The 17333-nt window shown below is 41.4% G+C and overlaps 1 protein-coding gene across 1 annotated transcript in view; it reads left to right on the forward strand.

Moving 5' to 3' along the window:
- The first annotated feature begins 868 nt into the window (after positions 1-868).
- The window catches only part of LOC308581483 (uncharacterized protein), a 40923-nt gene continuing 24458 nt past the window's right edge, over positions 869-17333 (forward strand). The window contains exons 1-2 of the mRNA XM_081183893.1: positions 869-1256; positions 14267-15004. Of these exons, the coding sequence (XP_081040019.1) occupies positions 14828-15004 (177 nt within the window). The 5' untranslated portion in view covers positions 869-1256; positions 14267-14827. The remainder of the gene's footprint in view (positions 1257-14266; positions 15005-17333) is intronic.

The following is a 17333-nucleotide window of genomic DNA, read 5'->3' on the forward strand; positions in this document are numbered from 1 at the left end:
CCGCTAACCCAGAAATAGTACCTCGGGTTAAGAACTTTGCTTCAGGATGAGTACAGAAATCGTGCTCTGGCGGCGCAGCAGCAGGAGGCCCCATTAGCTAAAGTGGTGCTTCAGGTTAAGAACAGTTTCAGGTTAAGAACGGACCTCTGGAACGAATTAAGTACTTAACTCGAGGTACTACTGTATGTGTTTTGCTGAGAGCTGTGAAACTGCACATATTTGTTGCTTATTGTATCTTTGTATCTTGATTCTCCTCCCAGGAGCTCAAGACTGTGAACATTGTCTTCCCTTTCCCCTTTTATATTCACAGCAGCCCTGTGAGGTAGGGAAGGCTGAGAGCTGTAGTTTTGTAGTCTAGTCCCAGCAGGACTAGAATGTATTATGGGGAAAGAGATCTGATTGGACACCAAGTTAGAACTGCCAGTTTCCAAGTTTTGCTAACCCAACTCTGTTAGAGAGTTAGCAGGAACCAAGTGCCACTATCTGCCCAATCCAAGGACAGCAACAGGAGATGTGATGTGCCCATTTTTTCTCCTTTAGCAAGATTTGGTGGTTTATCATTCTACGGTATATATCTCAATTTTAACTCATGAGCTATTGCTGCAATCTGCTCCGATTGTATATTTTATCTTTATGAACGCTGTTTTTATTGTTATGTTACGTGAGCTGGTCTTTGACCGTAATAAACTATCTGTCTGTCTGTCTGTCTGTCTGTCTGTCTGTCTGTCTGTCTATCTATCTATCTATCTATCTATCTATCTATCTATTCTATGGTATACCAGGAGATGGCAGCAGAAGACAAGAAAATACTTCCCCCTGAATTTTAGGAAAGAAAGGTAGGTAGCAGCTTTATACAGTCAGACCACTGGGCTGGATAGTTCAATGCAGTCTACACAGGCTGCTAGTGGCTTTCTGGGGTTTCAAGCAAGGAATATGCCCAGCCCTATCTTGAGATGCTTGGGACTGAACCTGGGACCTTCTGCATGCTCAGCAGATGTTGCAGCTCTTCCCTTATTTGCTTCCCTGTCACAACCTGAAGACCAAGCCTCCTCCTTCCCTTCTTCTGCAGCACAGAGAAGCTCCCCTCCAGCTTCTCTGGGGCCACATTTGGGTCTCTCCCACCCAGTGATTGTCTTCTCAACTACTTGGATCTTTCCCCTGGAAGCAATAGCCCATATGCAATCTTCTCTGCCTGTCTTTTAATCATGGTGGCAAAGGTGGCACCCAGAATGCAAAAGGACTTCAACAGTCTGCAGGTAAGTATATAGGGAAGGGGATTCCCTTCTTATTTTTTTTTTATTTAGGTATTTAAACCACTTGTATCTGCTTTTTTAAAATCAATGATTGCAAGCTGGTTTTTACGTTATAGCTTAGCATCTTTTGGATTCTTATATTCTCTTGGTACATTTCCTTTTCCTTTCTAGTTCAACTAATCATAGCTGTGATTTCTGATTACAAGGCTAGCACTAGACTGCATTAATTGCAAATCATTGCAGTCCTGAGGTTTTGATGGAAGCAATTTGATTTGACTCTGATGTAAGCCTGCAGAAATATTTTTTTTATAAGATATTTATTAAGATTTTCAGAAAAATTACAGAATAAAAGGAAAAAAACAAACAAAAAAACCCCAAAAACACCAAAATAAAAATAGTTTAAAAAGCAATTCAATCTTTCTATCACATATTTTTCATTTGCCTATTTCCCGGACCTCCTCACGCCTTCCTTTTCTGTATTCCAGTTCCAATTGTTAATTCAGCAAATCCCTCCCCTCTTCATTCATCTTAATCTTCAATTTTTAAATATTATAACATTATTATTTTTAACCTATTAATAACCATTTTCTCATATTCCCTTATAGCATTACAGCAAAAGACCACTTAGTTTCTATCCAACATCATTCTAACATTCATTAATTTTGCAGTGTTTCTGTAAATAATCTTTGAACTTTTTCCAATCTTCTTCCACCGACTCTTCTCCCTGGTCTCGGGTTCTGCCAGTCATTTCTGCCAGTTCCATATAGTCCATCACCTTCATCTGTCATTCTTCCAGGGTGGGTAGATCTTGTGTCTTCCAGTACTTTGCGATGAGTATTCTTGCTGCTGTTGTGGCATACATAAAGAAAGTTCTATCCTTCTTTGGCACCAATTGGCTGACCATGCCCAGGAGAAAGGCCTCTGGTTTCTTCAGGAAGGTATATTTAAGTACCTTTTTCATTTCATTATAAATCATCTCCCAGAAAGCCTTAATCCTTGGGCACGTCCACCAAAGGTGAAAGAATGTACCTTCAGTTTCTTTACATTTCCAACATTTATTATCGGGCAAATGATAGATTTTTGCAAGCTTGACTGGTGTCATGTACCTCTCTTCCTCTCTTCCTCTCTCCTCTGTTATAGTTGCACTTGGAGAGATGTTTTGTTGTGGTAGGCAAGCCTCCAGCAGCCAAATGCCAATAAGAGAAGGAGGTAATAAATCACTCAGGCTGGAGTCAAAGTCGGTGTTAGCTAAAGCTTAACAGACAATAAAACTACTAGCTCTAAAACTTCTATCTCTAAAAAGCTCTAAAAGGCACGGCAAGGGCATTTGGAACGAGCAATATTAAGCTGTAGCTGTCTGCAACATCAGCGAGCAGCGTGGGGTTGCTGCTCCCTAACCGCCATCTTGCCTTCCCTCCTTGTTTTTCAATATCCACCTGTATATCATTTTCATAATATTCTCTCTTAGGGCATTACATGCCGTAAATTTCATACCTGTGGTCCACAACTGTTCCCAGTCAGCAAACATAATGTTATGTCCAACATCTTGTGCCCATTTAATCATAGCAGATTTCACCGTTTCATCCTAAGTATTCCATTTCAACAGCAAGTTATACATCTTTGACAAAGTCTTAGTTTTAGGTTCTAACAGTTCTGTTTCTCATTTTGATTTTTCCACCTGGAAGCCAATTTTCTTATCCAAATTATATGCCTCCATTATCCGATAGTAGTGAAACCAGTCTCGCACTTTATCTTTTAATTTCTCAAAACTCTGCAATTTCAATTTGTCTCCTTCTTGTTCCAAAATTTCCCAATATTTTGGCCATTTGACCTCCATATTAAATTTTTTCTGAGCCTTCGCCTCCATTGGTGATAACCACCTTGGGGTTTTGTTTTCAAGTAAGTCTTTATATCTTATCCAGAAATTAAACAATGCTCTTCTGACAATATGGTTTTTAAATGCTTTATGTGCTTTAACCTTGTCGTACCACAAATATGCATGCCACCCAAAAACATTGTTAAAACCTTCTAGATCCAAAATGTCTGTGTTCTCAAGAAGCAGCCATTCTTTCAGCCAGCAAAATGCTGCTGACTCATAGTAAAGTTTAAGGTCTGGCAGGGCAAATCCACCTCTGTCCTTTGCATCAGTTAATATTTTAATTTTTATTCTGGGCTTCTTGCCCTGCCAGACAAATCTAGAAGTAAGCCTGCAGAAATCTGATGATGCATCCTCTGCTTGCTCTGAACTAGTTAGAGGGGACAGCAATATCACTCCCATACAGTGTAGATTCAGAAGTAAGTCCCACTGAGTTCAATGGGGCTTATTCTCAAGTGTGTCTCAGGCTACAGCTTTGGGTTGCAATCTCGTACGTACTTAACCTAGGTGGAAGCCACATTAAGCTATATGGGACTTGCTTCTGAATCTACATTGCATAGGATTTCGCTGTAAATTGATACTGATCTGTCAATTCCAGTTTTTCTGTTTCCCATTCTGAGTTCATATCTCCATATTTCCACATCAGTTTTCATCTTTTTTTTAGGTTCTCATGAAAATTCACCAGCGTTGTAATATGAATTTTGTCCAATATAATAATTTCTAAAAGCAATTCCCCCTTATATATTTTTGTATGTGCAAATTTACACTAGTATATGATGTTTATGCATATTTTTATGCCGTTGAGGTGAAAGGGCCTCAACTGATTGCTACCCTTTCCCATGTACTATATTAAGACTTTCAACATTAGCAGACAGAAACTGAATAATACTATCAACCCCCTCCCCATTTTGTTTAACATCCATTTGTCTTTTGGTAGCAAATTTCAGAGTTTAACTATGTGCTCTGTGAAGAAGTATTTCCTTATGTCTGTCCTGAATAATCCAACAGATTCTCAGGATAGCCCCATCTTTTGTATTATTAGAAAGAGAATATACAGTGGCACCTCGGGTTACATATGCTTCAGGTTACATACGCTTCAGGTTACAGACTCCGCTAACCCAGAAATAGTGCTTCAGGTTAAGAACTTTGCTTCAGGATGAGAACAGAAATCGTGCTCCTGCAGCACAGTGGCAGCAGGAGGCCCCATTAGCTAAAGTGGTGCTTCAGGTTAAGAACAGTTTCATGTTAAGAACGGACCTCCGGAATGAATTAAGTACTTAACCCGAGGTACCACTGTATAGGTACAAATGACTATGTGTGACATTTATTTGTACTTTGCATATCTATGCAGGAGTTCGAGGTTTACACTATCCCCCTCTTTCCCCCTTTTATGAGGCTGAGCTAGATTAATTTAATATATGCCCAATATACATAAAAATGTACGGCTGTCACGATGCAGCCCACATTGGAGGATTTGTAGTGCTGCACCACAATTTTGGATTTGCATGCAGTCAGGGTGGGGCAAAAGAGAAGGCAGGTTGCACACCAGCAGCAGCCATGGCATGGAAGCAAGAAGGGAAGACCTTTAAACCACATTTTTTGTCCATTGTCTCTCCATCCCCCCACCCCCACTTCTGCCATTGCTTGAATACAGCAGGGAGGGAGAGACTCTGAAAGGGGGGGGGGGAGGGACTGTTTTAAACACTCTCTTCAATTTCCCAGCTGCCTGAAGCTGATCTGTAAAAAATGTAACTTGATAAAAGAGACATTGCATATACTTTTAGGAACCAAGAAATCTCTAATAAAATATATATTTAAAAAGAAAGAATGCGGAGCTCACAAATATTCCATTGTACCTTCCCATATTCTTCATTCCTAAGTAGTATTAGGGACGCGGGCGGCGCTGTGGATTAAACCACAGAGCCTAGTACTTGCCGATCAGAAGGTCGGCGGTTCGAATCCCCACGACGGGGTGAGCTCCCGTTGCTCGGTCCCTGCTCCTGCCAACCTAGCAGTTCAAAAGCATGTCAAAGTGCAAGTAGATAAATAGGTACCGCTCCAGCGGGAAGGTAAATGACATTTCCGTGCACTGCTCTGGTTCGCCAGAAGCGGCTTAGTCATGCTGGCCACATGACCCGGAAGCTGTACACCAGCTCCCTTGGCCAATAAAGTGAGATGAGCGCCGCAACCCCAGAGTCGTTCACGACTGGACCTAATGGACCTTTACCTTTACCTTACCATGTGTTGTATTTAGCATGAAGTTCCAGATTCATTGTAGTAATTTAGAAGAGATGTTTTATAAACAAACAGCCAGGTGCATAGGAAAGGGGAGCCCGCCCCAGGTGCCATCATGGAGGGGGTAACAAATTATCAAGGAACAATTACTGCCCTACTAGGGTGGTTCATAAAAATACCTTTTTTTTTTTGAAATGCGTGCTCCGAAGGTCTTATCTTACTACACTAGGGATTATATAGCTATATATGAAATTTCATGCCTATCAGTTAATATCTTGACCCTCCTCCATGAAAATAGCTGTTTACTTGGCCGTTTTCCTATGTCGTGAAGGCTGAAATTTCAATTCAGTGGAGCAGGGTCAAGATATTAACTGATATGAGTAGATTAGGCCTTGCCTTTCCCTTCTCCCCACCCCTATACACAGCCAATTTTTCCTGATTTTACTGCTGTGGTGTTTTTTTGTTTTTTTGTTTCGGTAAACCACTTTGCAGGTTTTTTAAAATAATTTTTATTAAATAAACAAACAATAAATATAAATAAAATAACACAGGCCAAAACACAACCCATCCTGCAGATTTAAGTATCTGTCCATAGTTGCCTACTTGTTATCAGAGGCCCAGATTCCACATTCCTTTGCAAGAAAATATGAAATAACGTAAAACCATTTTTGCAGGCAAAAAATAAAATAAAAATCAATGTGTGTGTGGGGTGTGTGTGTGTGACAAGAAACTTTCCACACCGGATACCACCTGACCTTCGTACGCCTCTGCAAACAACACCTACCGTATATATGTACATCCATCAAGTGAATTTAACCTTCTCTAATTGAACAAGCTCACTGACAGGCTTGCTCTTAAGATTCTATTAATTTTAAAGATACAGTAACATATACAGTGGTACCTCGTGTTACATACGCTTCAGGTTACAGACTCCGCTAACCCAGAAATAGTACCTCGGGTTAAGAACTTTGCTTCAGGATGAGAACAGAAATTGTGCTCCGGTGGCATGGCAGCAGCGGGAGGCCCCATTAGCTAAAGTGGTGCTTCAGGTTAAGAACAGTATCAGGTTAAGAACGGACCTCTGGAATGAATTAAGTACCTAACCCGAGATACTACTGTATATCTGTATGGGTTGTGTGCACAGACGGGGCTACAGAATAAGAAAAAGGAAGAGATATGGAAATATAGGGAGATTGGTGTGCAAGGGAGTATTGAAAAAAATATGAAAGAGGAAAAAGGATGAAGGAGATAACGGTGTGTGCGCGCGTGTGTACGCGCGCGCAAAGGGAAATATAATTTGAAGGGGTAAGCAAAAGAACCTACCTCTCTTGTAGAGACATCCTGCTCATTCTTCTTATGATGAAAACTGGAAAAATGATCTCTACCTCTTTGCTTTCAGGTTTGCGCACCAAAAGTTAGGCAATATGGAGGGAGCAGGGTCAGTTGTTTTATTTCCAATCTTTGGTACTTTGGGATGTGGAAGAGATCAATATCTGAGAGAGTGCAGGAGGAAGCTCTTTGCCTGCTGGAGGAAATGGTGACCATGCAAGCTCCTCTTGTGTCTAGCTTATCTCCCCTCCAAAACCCCTTCAACCCCAAAAGCAGCCCCTCAGGGCAGGGAGAAGGAATTTGCTTAATTAGAAAAAGGAATAGGCTCTTATGTAATGGAAGCCACATGGAAAGTTGCTTGAAACATTTCCAAGTTAAAACTCAGTTCCATCTGCACTCCATTGCAGCAGAATGAAGTGAAAGGGGAAATATTGTTAAACAGCAGCAACTGGCAATGTTAATTTCTTCCACATTCTGGATTACTGTGATATTTATTCAGTCCAGACACCGATTTTCAGGGGAAATAATATTGCTAATGAATAGCATTTCCTCCATCCCCCGATACTCAGAATACGTCAAAGTACAGAAGCACTTGAGCTTGAATTCTGCCCATTCTACCGTTTGCTATGGAAAAGACTGTTACGATCTTACATCATATTACATATGCTGAGATGCCAATAGCTCTTCTGATACTTAGATGGGGTGATTCCTGTGGGTGAAAGCAGTGGATTTAGGGCTTGATGCAAAGCTCCAGCTGTGGATTGTAGTTCAAAAGTACGTTTGTTGTAGAATGCATCAACAGGCTCCCCCTATTGGTGGCTAACCCCTTTTAGACTCGCCCCTCCCTGAGGGGCGGAGTCGAACTTTGAGGTTTCCCCAATGCCTAAGCCAATACCTCTCACATGCTGTAATCTATAAAGTTGTGGCCTTTTCTAGCCCATTAACCTTAAATACTGTGTCCGTGTGTCTTTCTTATCCCCAGGCGTGGGGGGAGGGGCCTCGAATCACAAGTACATTTGTTGTAGAAAGCATCCATTTTCAGAATGGATTGTAAAATTTCAACAGACTTGGCATTGCGATGAGGCCAAACAAACCCCTGTGTTGCAAAGAGACCCATAACAAGTACCTTCTAACCATAACAAGTTAGACCTTAATTGTTTCATTTGATTATTTGTATATTGTCTGTTACTTTGCACTGTACCTTTAAACTCAACCTCCTTGTTCTTAGCACCACCTGGAGTTGGCTTTATATGTTTTTCAAAAAATATTGTTAGTAGCAGTGACTTCATTATTACATGAGCACTGTTCCACAGCATTTGATATTTTCATTTGCATACATTCATTCGATATAAGATGGGGTATGTACTATTTTTCATTACTGTTTATATTATATTTTTTGTAAAGTGGCATGTGCATGCAGGTCATCGTTTGTAAAATTTTATTTTCAGTTTATGAAGCAATTCTATATCCTCCCACCATGCTGATGAAGAATTCTACAAAACAGTAGTCAATATCTGGAATCACTGTTCAGTGTTGGACATCATATTTGCTGAATACACAAAGCTTCACAGAATGTCTATCATCACACAAAGTCTGGTACCTCACTTCATTTAAAGGTTTTCAGAGACTTTAGACTAAAGATTTCATTTTGTACTTGTTATGGTTTGAAGGAATTCTATAATAATAATAATAATAATAATAATAATAATAATAATTTATTTATACCCCACCCATCTGGCTGGGCCTCCCCAGCCACTCTGGGCGGCTTCCATAAAAACCAAAAATACAGTAAAATATCACACGTTAAAAACTTCCCTGAACAGGGCTGCCTTAAGATGTCTTCTGAATGTCAGGTAGTCGGTTTGACATCTGCTGGAAGGGCGTTCCACAGGGCGGGCGCCACTACCGAGAAGGCCCTCTGCCTGGTTCCCTGTAGCTTTGCTTCTCGCAATGAGGGAACCGTCAGAAGGCCCTCGGCGCTGGACCTCAGCGTCCAGGCAGAATGATGGGGGTGGAGACGCTCCTTCAGGTATACTGGACCGAGGCCATTTAGGGCTTTAAAGGTCAGCACCAACACTTTGAATTGTGCTCGGAAACATACTGGGAGCCAATGTAGGTCTTTCAAGACCGGTGTTATATGGTCTTGGCGGCCGCCCCCAGTCACCAGTCTAGCTGCTGCATTCTGGATTAGTTGTAGTTTCCGAGTCACCTTCAAAGGTAGCCCCACGTAGAGTGCATTGCAGTAGTCCAAGCGGGAGATAACCAGAGCATGCACCACTCTGGCGAGACAGTCCGCAGGCAGATAGGGTCTCAGCCTACGTATCAGATGGAGCTGGTAAACAGCTGCCCTGGACACAGATTTGACCTGTGCCTCCATGGACAGCTGTGAGTCCAAAATGACTCCCTGGCTGCGCACCTGGTCCTTCAGGGGCACAGTTACCCCATTCAAGACCAGGGAATCCTCCACACCTGCCCGCCTCCTGTCCCCCAAAAACAGTACTTCTGTCTTGTCAGGATTCAACCTCAATCTGTTAGCCGCCATCCATCCTCCAACCTCCTCCAACCTCCTCTATAAAGATTGTCTATTGCGTATGTACATGGTCATCGTGTTGCCTAGACATTGCTGACATTGTGATGAGGTCAGCAGTTGGCTCCATGAAGTTATAAGCACGCCCCAAAGCAGAGATTTCTGTTTATGGCTTCAGTAGCTATGAGACTCCAAGACTCCAAAACCATTAAAAGATGTATTCAGGCATCCAATTATGAATGATACAAAGACATTGTTGGGTTGCTCACCATGAGCACCAGATCTTATTTTGCTGCTCCTACCCCTTTTATTTGCCACAGCTAATGATGGTAGCAGTAGGAATGCCCCCTTTTTTTTAGTGGCCTGGCCTGACCATCATTTCCCCTGGGTGCGGTGTGATTGTTGAGTACTGTGAAGGGAAAATAACAGCCACTTAAAAAAAAAAATGCAGCCACCAATATGGGGTGGATGTCAACCAGCATTCTCCACCCCAGAACAATGTTGCATACAAGTTTCTCTGGCTGAAGAAAATAGTACCTCAGCTATTGAAGAAAGAGCAGTGCTTGTAAAAATGAACGTGTGTTGGAAAGGGAGGGGGAATAGAGAGAATGATTGCTGCTATGGATTCCTATCTGCTTTCCTGAATTTCATTGTCCTTCATAAACCTCAAGGAAATCACCTCCAATTTCCAAAGACAATAAATGGGGCCAGAAAAACAGGGGCCATTTGGACTCAGACCCAAGATCTAGAGTGTCATTTCCTGCTGAGACCAAGCAGTTTCCCATTTCCTTTTAAGATACAATTCTAAATTCAATGATTACGGCTGGAATTATTGGTAGGATGATTTCCAGCATACAGTTGTCGGCCTATAAACTCTCTCCATTGCCATTCATCTCTTGCAATGGGTCCAGGTTCTGTATCAAACAGATGAGGATGAAAATAGGCCACAAGCAGGATTTGTAGTCAAGCAGTCCATGTAGTGTTGCATATTTAGCAAATTAATTGCACTGCAGAAAGAATGCTGGAGAGACCACACGTTCAGGAAACCATGAAGAAACACAAAAATATCTTTTGCTTGGCTTTAATTACAAAAATAAAAACTCCTCTTACATTAACTCTATAAGTATGACCCATTCACCAGGGTACTGAGAGAGGTACACGCTGCTCTTTATATACTATACCCAATTGCTGACACAGCTTGATTAACACAAATTAACAGCACCTGCTATACTGCTTCACAGCTGTAAAACTAGGTCATGATATTTACTCTGGCCTTTAAAGAGATACATATTTTGTGAAACAATAATGAACCTTAATATAGTGGTACCTCGGGTTAAGTACTTAATTCGTTCCGGAGGTCCGTTCTTAACCTGAAACTGTTCTTAACCTGAAGCACCACTTTAGCTAATGGGGCCTCCTGCTGCCGCCGCGCCGCTGACGCATGATTTCTGTTCTCATCCTGAAGCAAAGTTCTTAACCTGAGGTACTATTTCTGGGTTAGCGGAGTCTGTAACCTGAAGCGTATGTAACCTGAAGCGTATGTAACCCAAGGTACCACTGTATTTAAATAAACCATTCAACCCTGCCAAGTTGATGGGCATTGCCATGCAAATCGTGTGCACACACTGTGTCATGTGATCAATGATGTGGGGCGGGGCTTTCCTGGGCCCCTGCAATATTTCATTCAAGTTGGCACCCCTGGTCAAGCACATCTGGTATTCCAGCTTCTGGAAGAAGGAGACAAATAAGATGGGATGGGTAGCATCTAGGGATGTTGGAGGAATCACTTGAAAAGTAATTATCTTTGAATGGGTGCACCCAGGGAAGGAAATTGATTTGTAAATATCCGTTGATGGCTAAGATATGCATGTTTATCAGGTGCAGCAATATACATTAAAATTACATGTATTTTTCATCACCAGACAATGAAAAGGAAAAGAAGACTTGTGCAAAAGACACCAGTAATAGTGGAATGGAAAATGCTGGGTGAGAGTGCAAATGAATATTGGAACAGACTGTGGCACAGTCATACATCTCAGTGGGATGAGTTGCTAACCTGAGGAACCAAGCCTAGATCATCAGTTACAACAAGTTATAAAGGGCTTTCTAATAAGCATCCCTTAAGAAGTGAGGTGTCATGAAGCGGATGCTCCAAAGTTCCTGCTCAATTTTCTATATACTGTAAGTCATTTTAAAAGCTGCTCTATGACTGTTTGGGGTATTCAGCCAGAACTTTTTTGGGGTGCACTAAAAATATTCAAAATATCTAAGACTGTGCATATCATCTCAATTTCAGATGTACATCATTCCCAGAATAATGGACTACCTGCCTGTAAGACAAAAAAATATAGCTGATTGTGAAAAACTGTGTGCCTTCATCCATGAGACAGTGGAGTTCCCCACATAGACAATGGATGCCCCAAACCCCCATGACTATATTGACTGCTTCCTTTTCAGATCTGAGAAGGTAGGTAGAGCCAAAGCTTTAGTGGCACATTTGAAGATGTTTAACGAATATATCCAAGTTGGACCTAAATATGAATGCTACATTTGAAACCATACCACCATGTCTCAACACAAATTCCTCTTCTGGGTGTATCATTGACTGCTAAAGGCCATTGTGATGATTGCTAGACCACTGTCAATGTTGATTGTTAAAAGTATCCCTGAGACAGGAATACGTTGGTAAAGAGATGTGTTACAGTTGCTCTGTATTTGACTCTGCACACGCTTTAAAGTCTTAAAATGCATAAGTTTTATATTTCATATCTTGTGCATTCTAATAAAAGACAGACATATAAAATGGTAAAGATTTTGATGCACCTTGGAAAACTATAAATATTGTTAGGACCATCACCATCACCACCACCATCACCACCACCACCACCACCACCACCACCATATTTATACCCCATCTATCTGACTGGGTTGCTGACTGACTTCCAACATATAAAAAACCATAATAAATCTATCCAGGGCTACTTTCAGATGTCTTCTAAAGGTTGTAAAATTACATCTCCTTCATTCGGGGGTCGCATAACTCCATACTCTCCAACATTTCTCTGATGAAAATAGGGACGTCCTAAGGATTGTTCCTGGAAAATAGGGAAACTTGGAGGGTCTGTAAGGACTGCCTATCTTGAAGTATTTTCTTGTCATCCTAAACTTTTTAGAATTGTGCTTTTGTCTCTGGGTCATGTTGTCATGCCACACAACTGTTCCAATTCATTTTATGAGAATAAGATACGTTCTGTCTCTACTTCCTGCCTTTGATTTAAAATTTACTTTTAATGCTATTGCCCACCCTCAAAAGGAATATGTCTATTCTCTTGACTGATTATTCTTGCACACTTGGGTTGCCACAGGGACTTGTGCTTAGCTACCAAGAATGTAAGAGATAATTATATAGAAGATGCCCAGGTGAGCAGGTTTACTTGCTTGGGGTCAGGGGTTGTTCTTTCCCACTTCCCCTCTCTGCCACTTTGTTACATAAGGCAGGAAGCATCTTTTGGGTTTCTTGCTCAAGAATATGCTTCTTCTCTCCCCTACCTCCATTCTCTAAAACATTGCAGGAAAACATGTGCCTAAGGAAGTTAGAATTACCTGAAAGGTTTTCTCACCGCAGGCGTAGAAGAACTGACAGAGCACATTTCTACCTGTTACTTAATGCTATAGATGCCAGTAAATACTTTTGAGGGGAAGAACCCTTGAAGGAGAGGAAAGTTTAAGTTTCCCCTGCTTCCTCTGGCTTGGATTAAATTTCAACTTCATTTAAATTTCACAGCAAGAGAAATGTTCTTCCCCTGTCCACTAACTCTCTCTCTCTCTCACCCCCCCCCCCATGAACCAGGGGCATGGAACTGGTGACCCTCCAAGTGTTATTGGATTCCACCCTTAACCCCCAGCCAGCAGGGACAATGATATAGGATGATGGGAGTTGAAGTCCAGCTGCATCTGGAGGACCATGGGTTCTTCACCCAATATAAATGAATATCTTCACATGTATAGCTTAATCTGACATTTACGTAGTCTTTCACACTTGGTTATGGAAATGGACCATGTATGTGAGTGGTCAATGGGCTTATTGTTTCTGTGTCTGTTGCTTTTATGCTTCTAGTTTCAATTCATATCCATCAGTCTGTTTTTCATGAATGATGTTGTTCTATGCCAGAGTGGTCCAACTTTTTATTCCAAATGGGTGGCAAGAGTGTTTTGACATAGAACCTGTGGGCCACTCACTGCCTTGATGCACAGAAGGGGTGAGTGAGCCCAAAATTTGACAACCCCCCACCAGCCCTCATGCTGCCTAAGCATGGCACTAGGCGTGAGGCTCTGGCAGCATTCTAGAGCCCTCCCACTTCCTTTTCAAAGTTGGAAAAGCACTAACTAGGCTTTGTGATGGAGACAGGAGGACTCTGGGACCCTGTCAGAGCCGACCTTCATGCCTCCTTCCTAAAGCCCAGGGCCTTGCTTACCTGACTTTGGGAAGGAATTTGAGTGCTGGGGGGCCATCAGATGTTGCCAAGGGCCACCAAAAAGGACCTTGAGGGCTACATGTGACCCTCGGACCACCCTGTTTTGCAAAGTTTATTTACATGTTTTGTTGAGATAACAAAAATATTTTAAGGCTCAATAAGATTACTCAGGAGTTTTTCCACAAAGAAACCTTAGCCCTAATTTTTAATTGATATGAAAATGTTCTAGAGGCAGGCATGACAATAAGTATTTCTCAAATATATTAACTTACTACAAAAATATTCTGTTTCCTTCATCCATATCTTATGCCCAAGCTGGAAAATGCATCGGGTAAGAAACTTGTTTACTGGTGGTGAGGGCAGGGGAACGTGACTGAAAATGAAGTATGAATGCACCAAATATCAACAGTGTTTTCAATATCAGATATTGATTGCACATTGGTTATTTGTACCATGCAGTATAAATTAATGCTTCTTTTCACAAGGGTTATTGCTTCACTATCCGTGTTGTAACACAGTTTCCGGACAGTGTGTTACAACATAGATGAAAAGTCATTATATTTCCTTTCAGGGTGGGTGCGTGGCTCACTTGATTTCAGTCAAAACTTGGTGGCATATTCAGAATTTATTTGCTGTGAAGTAGAGCAATTACTTTTAGATGCTGGTTGAAATCGGGAGATGCCAGTTCAGATCTGACTAGGAATCTACTCACCGAGGGGTCTGGCCTATCATCCTTACCAGCATTAGGATGCCCCTTGATGGATAAAAAGGTGAGGTTGTCAGTGATGGGAGGGTGGTGGTGTTTGAACATGGATATTATGGTTTTAAAATATTATTTCATTGTTGTGTTAAAGAAAATGTACATTGTTGTCAGTAACATGTAAGTCTGTACCCAACCTTGATGTTGAAGACATAGAAATTAACCTATTTTCAGCCCAGGTCTAGAGCTTATGTTGATGATTAACCCACCTTTCCTAATGGAACACATACTGGAAATAAAAGAACTAAGATTATTTGGAGAAGGTTGGAGTTGGGGTTTGGCTGGGGCTCTAATAAGCAGCTGTGTTTTCACCTTGACTTTCTTTAGTAGTTTCCTGGATATATTTGACCAAAAGAAGAGCCTTCAAGGAAGATGGAAGTGGCTGTAACAGGAGCTCTGTTCCTTCTCTGGGTTCTCTTCATCTTCATTTTCTATTCCTTAAAAATGTACAAGGAGAAAAGCCAGCTACCTCCAGGCCCCACTCCCTGGTTCTTCCTGGGGAACCTGCTGCAGAAAGATGTCATGCCTCTGAACAAAAACTATTCAAAGGTAAAACCGTTTCTTGTTGTGGTTTCTCTCTGTTCCTTTGTCCCTGTGGCACGGCATAAACAACCATTGTCTGGAATGAAGCAATGTGTAGAAGAAGGACAGAAGGTTAATTGTTCCCTAGCTTGCTTATATACTTTTCCATTCTTCCTTATAATAAAGGCATGCTTTGAAGAGGCCCAGATTTCTGCTTCCTTATTTTTATTTGTACTGTTTATTACTTGATTTTACTAGGTTTTGTTTACTGTTGGCATGTGTCTATTTTGCATGCTCTTTAGAGCTTCCCTGAATCAACTTAAGATCCCTCCAGACAATTGGTTTATTCAGCATTCATTCTGATTTGCTTTCACAAAGCTTAAACAGAAGTTACCATAAAAAATAATGTCAAAAATTTGGGGGCGTCTTATGCACGTATCCATCTTCTCCCATTTCCTTATATCGGAGTCCCAAAAAATAGGGGGTGTCTTATACATGGGGGCGTCCTATAGATGGAAAAATAAGATATATCTATATCTATCTCTATATCTCTATATCTCTATATCTCTATATATCAATCACACATTTGTTCTGATTTGCTTGCAGGGTGGTTCTATGATAATGAGCATTCATTCATTCTTCATTCATTCTGGTTAGCTTGCAGGTTGTCTATAGTCATTTATTCACCCCATGCTTTTCAATACATTTTCCCATTACTTTCCAACAAGCAAAAGTCCATTTTTTAAAGAAGTAGATTTGTTGCACTAGGATTATGTTAACTGCATAGTCCCAAGATTTTGGTATGTGCTTGAATCCCTCTTGCAATGAAATAGCAATATTCATTTAGAAAAAGCACAGCAGCAGCAGATTAGATTTTTACTTCATTTCATTTTTATTTATTTATTAAATTTCTATACTGCTCATCATTTGAGGATCACAGGGTGGTTTCCAACATGGAATTTTGAAACCATTAAGTTGCAAGCTAGCTGTATTTGGCTGTATGTGTAAACACAACCAGTCAAAGGGTAGTGTAGGCACATTGCAAAGCCCTGTCCCTTCCAGTGCATGATACCTATAACATGTGAAAAGCTCTCCACTACTCATGCAGACTCCTACACAATTTAAAACCCTGTTTGTGGTTGGCAGGTCACATGGGAGTAAATAATTGTACTGTAATCCATAACAGTATTGTACTGTAATCCACATAATTGTTAGAAGATCACTTACGGTAGTTGTAACCAAATGTGAGGGATGCGGGTGGCGCTGCAGTCTAAAACACTGAGCTTAGGGCTTGCCGATCGGAAGGTTGGCGGTTTGAATCCCTGTGACGGGGTGAGCTCCTGTTGTTCAGTCCCAGCTCCTGCCCACCTAGCAGTTCGAAAGCACACCAGTGCAAGTAGATAAATAGTTACCGCTCCAGCGGGAAGGTAAACGGCTTTTCCGTGCACTGCTCTGGTTTGCCAGAAGCGGCTTAGTCATGCTGGCCACATGACCCGGAAGCTGTCTGTGGACAAACGCTGGCTTCCTCGGCCTATAGTAAGAGATGAGCACTGCAACCCCAGAGTCTTCTGCTACTGGACCTAATGGTCAGGGGTACCTTTACCTTTAACCAAATGTGATAAATAACAAGCTGAAGCAGAACCAGGCAGTATGTCAAGAAGCATGGCCCCGTGTTCATTGATTGGCCTGGACATAATTATATGGTTATGCTTTAGACATATGAAGCAGTGGTTGATCATACTGAAATGTGTGATGGGACACCTATTGCAGTGTCATACCTGTTAAAGGGGCAGCTAAATTTCTTTTCTTCATGTGCCTGTCTTGCAAAGTGAATCAAACACCTGATGAAGATGGTGTGGCTGAACATAGGATTCATTTCACAAGACTCTCTTTCTTTTATGGAGGCAGTTCTAAATGTGGTTCCTCCTCATTCAGGAACAACAGCGTTCTAGCAGCCCATTCTCCCAGGAGCCATCCAGGTGTCCTTTTTATTGCGCATTCATGATTATTTGTACTCATGATGACATTGGAGTAGTTATACGCAATCCTGTTTCCAATACTGTTTGCACTTGCAAAAGTTCTGAGGTGGACACACTGTTTTGTTCCAGTCAGTGCACGTCCCATAGCTTCCTGTTCAAATCATGTAGCTTGTTATAGCCCAAATGTTCAAGTGTGTGTGGCTTTTGTTGCACTACAGTATATACAATGTATGGATGTAAATTTTATGAAATAAATAAATGTACCTGTCAGGGTCTGGACTGAGGAGGAATGGTGGGGACCACCCCCCGAACCTTCCCGAGAACAGGAGGACAGTATAGATTTAGAACAGTGATTTGCAGAAGGGCATAGTTCAGAG

The sequence above is a fragment of the Podarcis bocagei genome (assembly GCF_964188305.1).
Source record: "Podarcis bocagei genome assembly, chromosome: 2".
NCBI classification, from domain to species: Eukaryota; Metazoa; Chordata; class Lepidosauria; order Squamata; family Lacertidae; genus Podarcis; species Podarcis bocagei.